Below are 14,445 nucleotides of genomic sequence, written 5' to 3'. Positions count from 1 at the left end.
TTCCTGCATCTAGCCTGTCCAACCCCTTAAGAATTTTATAAGTTTCTATAAGATCCCCTCTCAATCTCCCAAATTCTAGAGAGTATAAACCAAGTCTATCCAGTCTTTCTTCATAAGACAGTCCTGACATCCCAGGAATCAGTCTGGTGAACCTTCTCTGCACTCCCTCTAGGGCAATAATGTCCTTCCTCAGATTTGGAGACCAAAACTGTACGCAATACTCCAGGTGTGGTCTCACCAAGACCCTGTACAACTGCAGTAGAACCTCCCTGCTCCTATACTCAAATCCTTTTGCTATGAAAGCTAACATACCATTCGCTTTCTTCACTGCCTGCTGCACCTGCATGCCTACTTTCAATGACTGGTGTACCATGACACCCAGGTCTCGCTGCATCTCCCCTTTTCCTAGTCGGCCACCATTTAGATAATAGTCTGCTTTCCTGTTTTTGCCACCAAAATGGATAACCTCACATTTATCCACATTATACTGCATTTGCCAAACATTTGCCCACTCACCCAGCCTATCCAAGTCACCTTGCAGTCTCCTAGCATCCTCCTCACAGCTAACACTGCCCCCCAGCTTAGTGTCATCCGCAAACTTGGAGATATTGCCTTCAATTCCTCAATTCCCTCATCCAGATCATTAATATATATTGTAAATAGCTGGGGTCCCAGCACTGAGCCTTGCGGTACCCCACTAGTCACTGCCTGCCATTGTGAAAAGGACCCGTTTACTCCTACTCTTTGCTTCCTGTTTGCCAGCCAGTTCTCTATCCACATCAATACTGAACCCCCAATGCCGTGTGCTTTAAGTTTGTATACTAATCTCTTATGTGGGACCTTGTCGAAAGCCTTCTGGAAGTCCAGATACACCACATCCACTGGTTCTCCCCTATCCACGCTACTAGTTACATCCTCGAAAAATTCTATAAGATTCGTCAGACATGATTTACCTTTTGTAAATCCATGCTGACTTTGTCCAATGATTTCACCACTTTCCAAATGTGCTGCTATCCCATCTTTAATAACTGACTCTAGTAGTTTCCCCACTACCGATGTTAGACTAACTGGTCTGTAATTCCCCGTTTTCTCTCTCCCTCCCTTCTTAAAAAGTGGGGTTACGCTTGCTACCCGCCAATCTTCAGGAACTACTCCAGAATCAAAGAATTTTGAAAGATTATTACTAATGCATCCACTATTTCTGGAGCTACTTCCTTAAATACTCTGGGATGCAGCCTATCTGGCCCTGGGGATTTATCGGCCTTTAATCCATTCAATTTACCCAACACCACTTCCCGGCTAACCTGGATTTCACTCAATTCCTCCAACTCCTTTGACCCGCGGTCCCCTGCTATTTCCGGCAGATTATTTATGTCTTCCTTAGTGAAGACGGAACCAAAGTAGTTATTCAATTGGTCCGCCATATCCTTGTTCCCCATGATCAACTCACCTGTTTCTGACTGCAAGGGACCTACATTTGTTTTAACTAATCTCTTTCTTTTCACATATCTATAAAAACTTTTGCAGTCAGTTTTTATGTTCCCTGCCAGTTTTCTTTCATAATCTATTTTTCCTTTCCTAATTAAGCCCTTTGTCCTCCTCTGCTGGTCTCTGAATTTCTCCCAGTCCTCCGGTATGCTGCTTTTTCTGGCTAATTTGTACGCATCATCCTTCGCTTTGATACTATCCCTGATTTCCCTTGTTATCCACGGATGTACTACCTTCCCTGATTTATTCTTTTACCAAACTGGGATGAACAATTTTTGTAGTTCATCCATGCAGTCTTTAAATGTCTTCCATTGCATATCCACCGTCAACCCTTTTAGAATTAATTGCCAGTCAATCTTGGCCAATTCACGTCTCGTACCCTCAAAGTTACCTTTCTTTAAGTTCAGAACCATTGTTTCTGAATTAACAATGTCACTCTCCATCCTAATGAAGAACTCAACCATATTATGGTCACTCTTGCCCAAGGGGGCACGTACAACAAGACTGCTAACTAACCCTTCCTCATTACTCAATACCCAGTCTAAAATAGCCTGCTCTCTCGTTGGTTCCTCTACATGTTGATTTAGATAACTATCCCGCATACATTCCAAGAAATCCTCTTCCTCAGCACCCCTGCCAATTTGATTCACCCAATCTATATGTAGATTGAAGTCACCCATTATAACGGTTTTGCCTTTGTCGCACGCATTTCTAATTTCCTGTTTGATACCATCTCCAACTTCACTACTACTGTTAGGTGGCCTGTACACAACACCCACCAGCGTTTTCTGCCCCTTAGTGTTTCGCAGCTCTACCCAAACCGATTCCACATCCTCCAAACTAATGTCCTTCCTTCCATTGCGTTAATCTCCTCTCTAATCAGCAACGCTACCCCACCTCCTTTTCCTTTCTCTCTATCCCTCCTGAATATTGAATATCCCTGGATGTTCAGCTCCCAGCCTTGGTCACCCTGGAGCCATGTCTCTGTGATCCCAACTATATCATAGTCATTAATAGCTATCTGCACATTCAACTCATCCACCTTATTACGAATGCTCCTTGCATTGAGACACAAAGCCTTCAGGCTTGTTTTTACAACACTCTTACCCCTTATATAATTATGTTGAAAAGTGGCCCTTTTTGATTTTTGCCCTGGTTTTGTCTGCCTGCCACTTTTACTTTTCACCTTGCTAACTATTGCTTCTACCCTCATTTTACACCCCTCTGTCTCTACGCTCACACATTTAAGAAACCCTTTCCCTTTAACTCCATCCTCCACTATCCCATTCGACACCCCACCCCCCTTATTCAGTTTAAAACCACCCGTGTAGCAGTGGCAAACCTGCCTGCCAGAATGCTGGTCCCACACCTGTTAAGATGCAATCCGTCCCTTTAGATGTGTTAGATGTGGCCCTTGTGGCTAAAGGTATGGAGAGAAGGCAGGTACAGGATACTGAGTTGGATGATCAGCCATGATCATATTGAATGGCGGTGCAGGCTCAAAGGGCCGAATGGCCTACTCCTGCACCTATTTTCTATGTTTCTATGGATGTGGTGTGGAGAGAGATGAGTTTGGCTGCGTAGAACGGTACCATGGGAATATGAAACTCTTGTACCTCAACTGGACACTTATTTATAAAATAAAGACAAAAACTGAATTGTGCACATTAAATGAGTAAGGGCATTGCATCTTTATTTGATATGTCCACACTGGTCTTTTCACACTAGCTAATATACTCAAAGCCATAGAATTGTACAGCATAGAAATAGGCTCTTCAGCCCACTGTCTAAACCAACCAACATGTCTATCTACACAATCCCACTTGCCTACATTAGTTCCAAATCCCCCTCTGCCTTGCTCAGCCACGGGAACTTCCTGCGCTACTCCATTGCAATTGTGAAGGCATTGTAGCCTGGTCTTTATTTTTGTGACAGTTTTAGATATTAGTCATTGTATCTGATGAAACTGCAAGCTTTATTTTGGATGCTCTGATATTTTGAGATAACAATTAATTTTTGAAGGGAAATGTTTGTGTTCAGATGTATGGCGTGCAGATTTTTATGATTCCCATAGAATAGATCCATTGTTTTATTTATCATTAACCGTTGCTGTTACTGGAGAGAGTGTGGTCTTAACAATGCAAATCATGAGGCAATTGGTGACATGGTAATCTGCTTTCATTGAAGCAGAACAATTTAATGGTGAAACTACAAACTAGCTTTGAACAGGAATCCCAGGGGTTTGTGAACACTTAACATCATTGTTGCTACGGGCTTTTCGGTTTAAAAAAAAAGACAAACAAATTCGAATTCTTGCAAAAGAAAAACATCCTGAAGGGTTCAGATGTTGACATATTGTAGACATTTGTGTATTGCAGCCATCCCACTGTCTGCTTCAGTACTGATGGGACCAGTGATATCATTAGGAGTTGGGGCACTAATTATCTACATTTAATGTTTGTATTAGGTCCACTTTTATTTCACAAGAAAATAGAGGTATGATGCAAAAATAATTTATTACTGCTCTCACCAGTGATTGAAGCAATTTGAAGAATTAAGATTATTTAACAACGTAACCTCAGATTTAACCATGTGTGATGAATAATGAGACCGACCATGACATTAGTCCAATTTATAACAAAAGCTCCTTATCGAAATGTGTCCAGGATTCATAAGATGGTGGAAGAATTAATGATACAAAAATAAAATAGGCATGACTGGTTGTGGTGAGCAAAGTTGGGAGTTAAATATTCAGACATACTTCACTTTTAGATGGGGCAAAATGAAACCATGGTCCTAATATCAAAGAATGGTTAAAAGTAATAGATGGGAAAGATTATAACTCAGGAAATCAAAAAGTAGAATTACCTTTAGGCTCCCAAACAATAGCAATAGTTAGTATAGTGTGTAGTATAAATCAGCAATTAGAGGTGCTCGTAACATTGATAATATAATAATCATGTTGCACATTGACTGGGATAACTAGTAATTCTAAGCAAGACATTCATTGAGTTGTAAAAGAGGTACTTTTCTAAGATCAGGATGTTGAGGAACAAAAGAAGGCAAAGACCTGATAATCCGCTAGGTAAGATAACGCTGGGGAAGAGCAATAATATGATGAATTTTAGATAAAGATTAAACCTGATTTTTTTTTTTTGATTTAAAAAAAAAATTCAATCTGAAACTGGGTTCGAAACAAAACTATGAAGATATGAGACATGTGTTGACAATGGTAAATTGGGAATTAGTTAGAAGATATAATTTAAAAAACAATGGCTAATGTTTAAAGAATTTTAACATAGTTTCCGACACTTCCCTACCATTTCTTGACCTCACTATCTCCATCGCAGGTGATAGACATCTGACTGACATCCACTATAAACCTACTGACTCTCATGGCTATCTAGACTACTTTTCTTCCCATCCTGCTTCCTGTAAGGACTCCATCCCCTACTCCCAATTCCTCTGTCTACGCCGCATCTGATCCCAGAATGAGGTGTTCCACACCAGGGCATCGGAAATGTCCTCATTCTTCAGGGAACGGGGGTTCCCCTCCCCCAATGTAGATGAGGCTCTCACCGGGGTCTCTTCCATACCCCGTAACACTGCTCTCTCTCCCCATCCCCCCCACTCGTAACAAGGGCAGAGTCCCCCTAGTCCTCACCTTTCACCTGACTAGCCGTCACATACAACAAATAATCCTCCGTCATTTTCGCCACCTCCAACGTGACCCCACCACTCGCCACATCTTCCCATCTCCCCCCCCTGTCTGCTTTCCGCAAAGACCGCTCCCTCCGTAACTCCCTGGTCAGTTCTTCCCTTGTCTACCGCACCACCCCCTCCCCGGGCACTTTCCCTTGCAACCGCAAGAGATGCTACACGTGTCGCTTTACCCCCCCCCCCCCCCCTCGACTCGTTCCAGGTGCGACAGAGGTTCACCTGCATCTCCTCCAACCTCATCTATTGCATCCGCTGCTCTAGATGTCAGCTGATCTACATCGGTGAGACCAAGCGTAGGCTTGGCGATCGTTTCGCCGAACACCTCCGCTCGGTCCTCATTAACCAACCTGATCTCCCGGTGGCTCAGACTTCAACTCCCCCTCCCATTCCGAATCCGATCTCTCTGTCCTGGGCCTCCTCCATGGCCAGATTGAGCACCACCGGAAATTGGAGGAACAGCACCTCATATTCCGCTGGGCCGCCTGCACCCTAGTGGCATAAACATTTAATTCACCAATTTCCAGTAGCCCTTGCTGCCTCCTCCCCTTCTCAGCTCTCCCTCAGCCCTTGGGCTCCTCCTCTTCCTTATTCCTTTTTCTTTTCTTCTTCCCATCTCCCCCCCCACCCTACATCAGTCTGAAGAAGGGTTTCGGCCCGAAACGTTGCCTATTTCCTTCACTCCTTAGATGCTGCTGCACCCGCTGAGTTTCTCCAGCACCTTTGTCTACCATGTCTTTTTACAATACTGGAGAGTTTTTGACAAACAAAATTAGTATTCACTTTTTTACCCCAATACACTGTTCTTAACAAAAATCTGCCCATCATGTGAAACCTTATAAATAGCAGATATAATGTAGATAACTTCAAAACTGAAAGTCAAACACTTTTTTCATAATAGACTCATTTACATTGTTTCCCGCCATTTTGGACACCTAAAGCGTGACATTAATAACTCTGCCACATTTAGTCATGAATATTTAATTCATAAATAAACTTCATATGGCCCCTCATACATATTCGTTTTGATAATGGTCTAGGTAAATATCTTCTATACTGGGAGAAAAATACAGTAACATAAAGGTAATACAGTACAGTAAAGATCCCGTGACGTTCGTTGTGCTTGGTGTCCATTGTCACAACGTCTGTTATGGGGGTCGGTACCTCCGTAAGTTAAACCATGGAGGCTCCAAACCTCTAATGCTTTTCAAACACCCAATGAGGTATCCTATGGCAGTAGCGATCTTTGGGTGAGTTAATTATTTTTTCTAATTTTGCAATTTAATATATCAAAAACGTGTCAAACGCAACGTCCATTTGCGGTTTATTTCCCGAATTTAAAAAATATTATTTAAAAAAAAATTATTGACATAAATTGGTAATCAAAACTAAGAAACTGAGCCAATCTTCAATTTGGCAACACACCGCCGCTTGTTTACCTTTACGGACCAGGTCGCTAACTTCATTACTTCATGTTGACTTCGGAAAGCTCCGCAATGACCGTTACGGAGACATTTTACTTACAAAATAATCTGCCCAAATCAAACGATCTGACAAATCATTGGCCATCGTTGTCGCTCAGATCTATAAGGTAATGTACCGTTTAGATTGCATCAGTGAAATTGCTTGGTTTTCGCTGGGACAACTAAGCAAACGCTTTTTTTTTTTAGTGTCCACTGCAACGTACGTTTGTGTGTATGATGTGTCATGCGCGTTGTGGTGTCCACTCAGATGGATGCAGTGTTAGAAACATAGAAATTAGGTGCAGGAGTAGGCCATTCGGCCCTTCGAGCCTGCACCACCATTCAATATGATCATGGCTGATCATCCAACTCAGTATCCTGTACCTGCCTTCTCTCCATACCCCCTGATCCCTTTCGCCAACAAGGGCCACATCTAACTCCCTCTTAAATATAGCCAATGAACTGGCCTCAACTGGCCAGTTCTAGAACTGGCTAGACCAGGCTAGAACTGGTATTCTACTACATGACTGGGTAAATGGAGTGGAAATGGTGTTTGCAATTTTATTGTTCCATGTGGTATTCATAAATGTAGAAAGGAATAAGAAATATGTGTACTAACTCTGCCAACCAGTTCACTGGTGAACACCACGCAACAACCGTTACACGAGAGATGGCCATTTTCAGAAACTTGCCATCAATATGCTATCTTTTCTTATATTTGGTGTTGATACTATGTCAGTCATGAACCCAATAAACCGCTTGTCAAATTTTTTGAAGGAATTTGAAATTTGACCCCATTTGTCACATTTTTGTGTGCAGTATTGTAAAAAGAAACATATACATTTTGTACAAAATCACCCATGAAGAAATTGTGTGAAGGGATCGTCAACCATAATTGTCATGCTGCGACAGATTTAGTTTAGGCTTCCCACTGATTCTCAGAAATATCCGATCATTGTGATGTTATGATTGTCAAGGCAATCAACAAGTATTTATTTTTAATGATGTTAGGAGTATAACTTTTACTCCTTTAGTATCCATTAGCTTATTGCAGGTGATAATGCTTAGTTTGTTTAATTATGGTATTAGCCACTGTTATCCAAGCATTTCTTTGTAATAAACTATTACTGAAAATTTGCAGTGAATAAGATTTGCTCATATTGCTAGGTTTTTGTGTGATAATTCTAATCTTCAACAATGGGAAGAATTGAATTACATTAACCATTAATGTAAATTCATGGTTGGCAGCCTCACAAAGGCTGTAGGGACTGTTACCGTGCCCTAATCCCCATAGGTGGAATACCTAAGTATTTCTCAATGCAACAAAAATATTGCTGCCACTTGAGGTTATCGCAGCAAGACACTTTTTTTAGTGTTATAAAATTTGGACCCGTGGAAAAAACGCATGCAAAATACAATGCTGGAGGAACTCAGTGGGTCAGGCAGCATCTGTGGATGGTTTGAAATGTTCTTGCATGTGGATGTTTTGAAAATACAGTGGTTCAAAAGTGATTATAAATATTTCTTCTTGAGATTTTTTTTTTTTAACATTTCAGAACTACTCATGAGTTTCTTTTTGGAGCTTTGGCTGAGCTGGTGGACAATGCCAGGTAGGAGTATAATCTTTACATCTGCTGCCCCCTTTCATTTCTACATTCATGTACGCGAGCCATTGCAGCTGCTTTCGTTTCATTTATGTGTTTATCCAGCTGAAGAATGTCCATGAATGTACTTTCTTTCCCCTTGTACTTGCGAATATTTAATTATTTCAATCTATCCTGTTTATGTGAAAAATGTATACTCGCTAAGATCGTGCCAAAAAGGGGCGACACTTGTGTACTGCCTGGGTGAGGTCTGCTTCATGATTTTACCAGGTTGTACGCAAAACAAAGCATTTCACTGTACTTGGGTACGTGGGCCAATAAAGTGGCATTAAATCACTAATGAGTAGTATTGATGCTGTTGTAGGTGCCATACTGTAGATGCAATTATTTAACATCAGAGATATATTAAAATGGTTCAATGGTGCCTATTCAAGATAAAGGGTTTAACAATCCTGACTCTTCACCTGACCTCTTTGTGGAACATTGAAAGAACTGAATGGCTTTATCCCGAGAGCAAGCTGTTTTATTTTTCCAATCATTTACTAGTATGTACAAGCAGAGGCCTCGTTGAAAAAGGGATGGATGGGGGGTGGTTCTGAAACATTTTATCCTTTAATGGTTTGGGCAAAAATGACCTCAGTTTTTCATCTCAAATTTCTATCCTTTTATTAAATCTTGCAGAGATGCAGGTGCTACAAGAGTGGACATATATACTGGTAAGTTAAAGTTAATCACTTCTTCCTATTAAAATAGATTAGCTATGCGCTGTTTTAAAAAAACAAAAAAACCCTGCAATTAATTAAAGAATGTTGCACCACGGAACGTTGGTGCAAGTGTGTGCCCAGATTGTCCCTGAAGTGGTGATTGCAGATTTCCATCAAGCGGGGGAAAGAAACTAGGTTGAATCTGACAAGCTGGAAACATTTGCTAGTTGGTTGCTGTCCAACGCTTGAAAAGGTGGATGAATGTGGTAGAGGCCGAAGAGCAGGTCGACTGCCCATGCAGTCAAGCAGTAACTTTCATGTGGATTCTGCCTTGAGAAACACGATTGATGATGGCTCTTAGAAGCACACCATGTAGGCATCGTATGCATAATGTCATGTCATTATTTGGAACTTGGCTGCGTTTATTCTGTATTAATTTTACTCTGATATTCACCCAATTATGGCCCTATACATGGGGTGAGAAGTAACAAAATTATTTCCATTTAAATGCAAATTTACGCATTGTCCAAAGCTCATTACCACTTGGTTTGGTTTAGTTTAATTTAGAGATACAACGTGGAAACAGGCCCTTCGGCCCATCAAGTTGCACTGACCAGCGATCTCCACACATTAACACTATCCTACATACATGAGGGACAAATTACACTTATACCAAGCCAATTAACCTACGAACCTGTACGTCTTTGGAATGTGGGAGGAAACCGACAATCTCGGAGAAAATGTAGGGGAATTGATGAAAATATGGGAATAATAAAATAAAGAGTTATATGGGTTGTTGCTATCTTTTGCAGACTGAACGGCCGGTTTCCATGCTATGTTTCTCGTTGACACTACAAAGTTTTTATTTTGGGAGGGAAAAGGATGAGAATCTGGGGGGGGGGTAAAAATTATGCCTCCAAAACAACTTTCTGCAGTACAGTTTTGTTTTGGGGCGCAATTAGTCTTCTGTACAATTTTTCACTTCTAAAAATGGTTTGCTAATGTGGTCCTACATGTCTGCTGGAAATCCTGCAAAATTCACAGTTGGATACTTTTTAACTGTGGGTGATGAATATTGAAGACTGTTTGACTATGAAGGGCATATTGCCCTCGTCTCTTTCATGAATATTCCAGCATATTTTCCTCTTATTGTTTTTTTTGTTATTTCTACTCTGAGCTCAGTTATCTCACCATTGTTGCTGCACTCCACTGCTCTGTTCAGGGCTTTGCATGTTTTTAATCCCGACTTTAGCTAACAGTTTTGAAATTTAACTGTTAACAAACAAATGGTAATGCAAAATAGAAAATGTTATACTGCACATTAATTATTAACAAGACCCACAGAAAATGGGATCATTTAAAATCCTGTAAATTTTATTCTAAGATGTTTAGTATAATAATAATAATAATAAATTTTATTTATGGGCGCCTTTCAAGAGTCTCAAGGACACCTTACCAAAATTTAGCAGGTAGAGGAAAAACATGTAAGGGGAATGAAATAAATAGTAGAGACATGACTAGTACACAAAGTAAAGACAGAATTCAATACAAAACACAATATGAGGCAATTAATGCACAGATGAAAAGGGAGGGGGACGTGGGGCTAAGGATAGGCAGAGGTGAAGAGATGGGTCTTGAGGCGGGACTGGAAGATGGTGAGGGACACGGAATTGCGGATCAGTTGGGGGAGGGAGTTCCAGAGCCTGGGAGCTGCCCTGGAGAAGGCTCTGTCCCCAAAACTGCAGAGGTTGGACTTGTGGATGGAGAGGAGACTGGCTGATGTGGATCTGAGGGACCGTGAGGGTTGGTAGGGGGAGAGGAGGTCAGTGAGATATGGGGGGGCCAGATGGTGGAGGGCTTTGTAGGTGAGGATCAGAATTTTGTAGTTGATCCGGTGGGAGATGGGAAGCCAGTGAAGTTGTTTGAGGACTGGAGTGATGTGATGCCAGGATTTGGTGTGGGTGATGAGTCGGGCGGCTGCGTTCTGGACCAGTTTGAGTCGGTTGATGTAGGTGGAGCTGATGCCAAGGCAAAGATTATATGTTCTTAACAAATTAGATATAGCAAGGCCCAAAAAAAGGCTTGACTTGGGGTTTATGGCCATTCCACTAAGGTGCTGGAAGAAAAAGGTTTATTTTTCCGTTTGTGCTTAAGATATGGTTACATATGCTTTGGTGCTGCTTCTAAATTAATTGATTAAAAGTCTGTGAAACCTGTTTCTGAGATACCAGTAAGTTAGTGGGGGAATTTGATGGAGCCCAGAGGAAAACAAAACTGTAAATATAGTAAAAATTAAATTGATGATAGAAACAGAAGGATTAAAAAAATCTTTAATTTGGTTATAGCTTTTCAATATGTACCAATCACGTAGGAGAGCAGGTAAGACCAGAGTCAAGATTATGCTAGTTCAAAACATACAGAGTAAGGATGCTATGTGACAGAAGTACCTGCTATATGCTGGACCATTTAAATTTGTATAAATAAATGAGCTCCATGTCGTACAAATTACTGCAGTGTCTGCACCACCAGGACATCTGAATTCTTATTTCAAAGGCAACTTTTTTTGTAACAATGATAAATTGGGAACACGAGCTTTAGTCCTTTAGTTCCTGGCTGCTGCTGATTCACTTATATCAACCACCTTAAATTGTTGCACACACATGACTCTTGTATGCCACTTAGAAATAGCGCAGGTGTAGAAATTACGAATGTTGCACTGGTGGGTAAAGGGAGTTTTATTCATTCTTACCCTTGCTGGATATGACATCTAATCACATCCTGTTGAACCCTAAACAAAACTGATGGATTTATTCATATACGTTTTATCTCTTTTGTGCTGTTAACATTCCAGTAAAGAATGTGGATTTTCGAGGAGCATTCATGTTATGCTTTCTGGACGATGGAACTGGAATGGATTACAGTAAGTATATAAGCTATTCCAAGGCATGTTATGGATTAGTGAATTTATTTCCAATATAACTAGCTATAGGTGATTGCATGGAGGGCCACTCTTTGTGGTAATGTACTTTACCAGGTCAATATTGACAATTCACTTCTGGCATGTTCTGGATCTCAAGAGGGTTGTTAAGGTGAAGGTAACCGAAAAACTGTTCTGAAAAAATCCATGGTTGTTGAAGAGCAAGCTTCCAACCATGATTTTAATTTTATGAAAGTACTATGACTTGTGAAAACAACTAATTTTAATCAGTCCAATTTATATTTAACAAACTCATGGACATATCAAGTAAAAAAACAGTTAATAAATAATTAATTACGTGAAGTCATGGCACTTTGAGAAATTTTTTAATGCTGCAGTTTCTATTTGTATTTATTTGTGCTATAGTAACTAATCTGCTGTCTACTAAATCAGATTTTTTTTAAATCAGTAAATCAAGGTTTGGATTTCTCCATCATTTCCCCTCCCAAACAAAACCAATAATTGATTATACTATCTAGACAGGCTTGCATTTGGAACTGTGTTGGTTCTGTGCTGTCTCGTCGCGCTCCAGTGACTTGACTTAAAATATCACGGTTATTGCTCCGATGTACCACGATCGGAAACGCTATCTTTCAGCAAAGCACTAATTGGAGGCCTTATTGCCATTGGATTGATGTTAAACAATACACAGTGTATTGTTTAACAATGAGAAGTGTGGGAATTATTCCCAGTGTTTTGGCCAATAATTTATTCATCAATCTTGATTACAGGCAAATTATCAGGTCACAATGGCATTGCTAATTATGTTTAACTGATATATGAATGACGTAATAATCTCACACAAAGAATTGAGTTCCATTTAATATAGCCAGTGAATTATGTTTTAATATAGTCAACAGACAGCTGGCAAAATAGATCACTCTTATTTTGATTTATTTTGGCAAGGATATCTTTTGAGGTTCTCATGTGAGAAATGAGGACAAAGTACATTTAAAAATAAATCAAATCGGACTGAAAATGCATTCATGCATTGCTTTTAATTAATCTTAAGACTGCAAAGAGCTTTACAGCTAATTATTTATTTTAAAAGTGAAATTATTGCTTTTTTGTAGGGAATCCTCCAGCCAATCTGTGCGTAGCAAGCTCCCAAAAGCAATGTGATAATGACCAGGCTATTTTAATGATGCTGAATGAGGGGTAAAAGTTAGCTGGATCCTCAGAGATAGCTATCTTTTCAAATTAATGCCACAGATTTGTGCATTTAATTTGAGAGGGCAAATGATTAACATCTCTGTCAGAAGGCAGAGTTAGAAAATCATGCTTGATTTTATCTCAAATGTGCCCCATTGGTTTTTTAATGGCATTGCAGGAATAGGAAAACAATGAAATATGAATCGAGTCGTGGAGTTATAGAGTGGGGAAACAGCCCCCTCGGCCCAACTTGTCCACACCAACCAACAACCAGTCCTATCTATACTAGTCCCTGTCTAAGTTTGACCCATATCCCTCTAAACCTGTCCCATCCGTGCATATGCAGGCACCCTGTATTGGAGTTACTTGGTTCTAGTTGTTGGAGCACCTTGGTCTAGAGCACCTTAATTTTAACATGTGGTGCTCCCGTCCTGCTCAAGTGTGTGTTCTTTACCTTTGTAACTCGTTACTTTATGGCAGTATGAAATCTGGTATTGGAATATAAATGAGTGCTGACAGACGTGCTTTATTAACAGCATGAAGGAAGTTTATGACATGTCCTTGGTATTTTTTTAAGTTACCTCAACTTCTTCCCCGACAGATGAGGCTGCCAGTGTGATCCAGTTTGGAAAATCTGCCAAAAGAACCCCAGAATCCACGCAGATCGGGCAGTATGGGAATGGACTCAAGTCGTAAGCTTTTCCATTTTCAGTCCGATTTGATTTATTTTTAAATGTACTTTGTCCTCTTAGCAAAACATTGTTGGGATTTTGTAGTGGCAAGTTATGTTGTTTTTGGTGTTATATAATACTAGAAATTGTTAAATACTAATGGGATATTGATATAGTTTAAAGCAAGATTTCCCAAAGACTGCGATAATTCTTGCTGATGTTGTGTAGGCAATTGACCTGCAACCATGGAAATATTTCACAGTTGTTAGTGTTGAAGAAAGCCTTCACTGAAGATTGAAGACAAAATTCTACTAGAGCAGCAACTTGGGTTTTGCTGCTGACTTTAGCATCAACAATATTCAAAGCTCTTTTGAGGTGATTGGTCAAATAAATGGCCATTCTATAAAATATAAAATATAGGGGGGGGGGGGGGGGACAGGAGAACAATTAGAAGTGTCATCCTGAAGACCAAGATTAGAGTAGTTGAGAACCTTGTCATCAGTAACTTTGTAAAGATACGATCCGAAAATGCTCATAGTAGTGAACGGTGTGAACAAAGTTTTATAAACCTAGAGGAGATGAGGGGAAAAAATGATGGACAGGCTAGATTTGTCACGGTCGATTTAACAGGCTCTCATTCCCAAGTATTCTGGACGAATTAATCACCCA

At 40.3% G+C, this 14,445-nt stretch overlaps 1 protein-coding gene across 2 annotated transcripts in view; it reads left to right on the top strand.

Annotated features, from left to right (window-relative positions):
* The window catches only part of morc2 (MORC family CW-type zinc finger 2), a 59,946-nt gene that overhangs the window by 10,690 nt on the left and 34,811 nt on the right, over positions 1-14,445 (top strand). For both annotated transcript variants that reach the window (XM_033043719.1, XM_033043718.1), the window contains exons 2-5: positions 8,225-8,278; positions 8,954-8,988; positions 11,828-11,896; positions 13,707-13,797. In XM_033043719.1, coding sequence (XP_032899610.1) covers positions 8,225-8,278; positions 8,954-8,988; positions 11,828-11,896; positions 13,707-13,797 — 249 coding nt within the window. The remainder of the gene's footprint in view (positions 1-8,224; positions 8,279-8,953; positions 8,989-11,827; positions 11,897-13,706; positions 13,798-14,445) is intronic.

The sequence above is a fragment of the Amblyraja radiata genome, chromosome 25, assembly GCF_010909765.2.
Source record: "Amblyraja radiata isolate CabotCenter1 chromosome 25, sAmbRad1.1.pri, whole genome shotgun sequence".
NCBI classification, from domain to species: Eukaryota; Metazoa; Chordata; class Chondrichthyes; order Rajiformes; family Rajidae; genus Amblyraja; species Amblyraja radiata.
The sequence above is the reverse complement of the archived record's forward strand: the minus strand, read 5'-3'. Positions and strand labels throughout refer to the sequence as shown.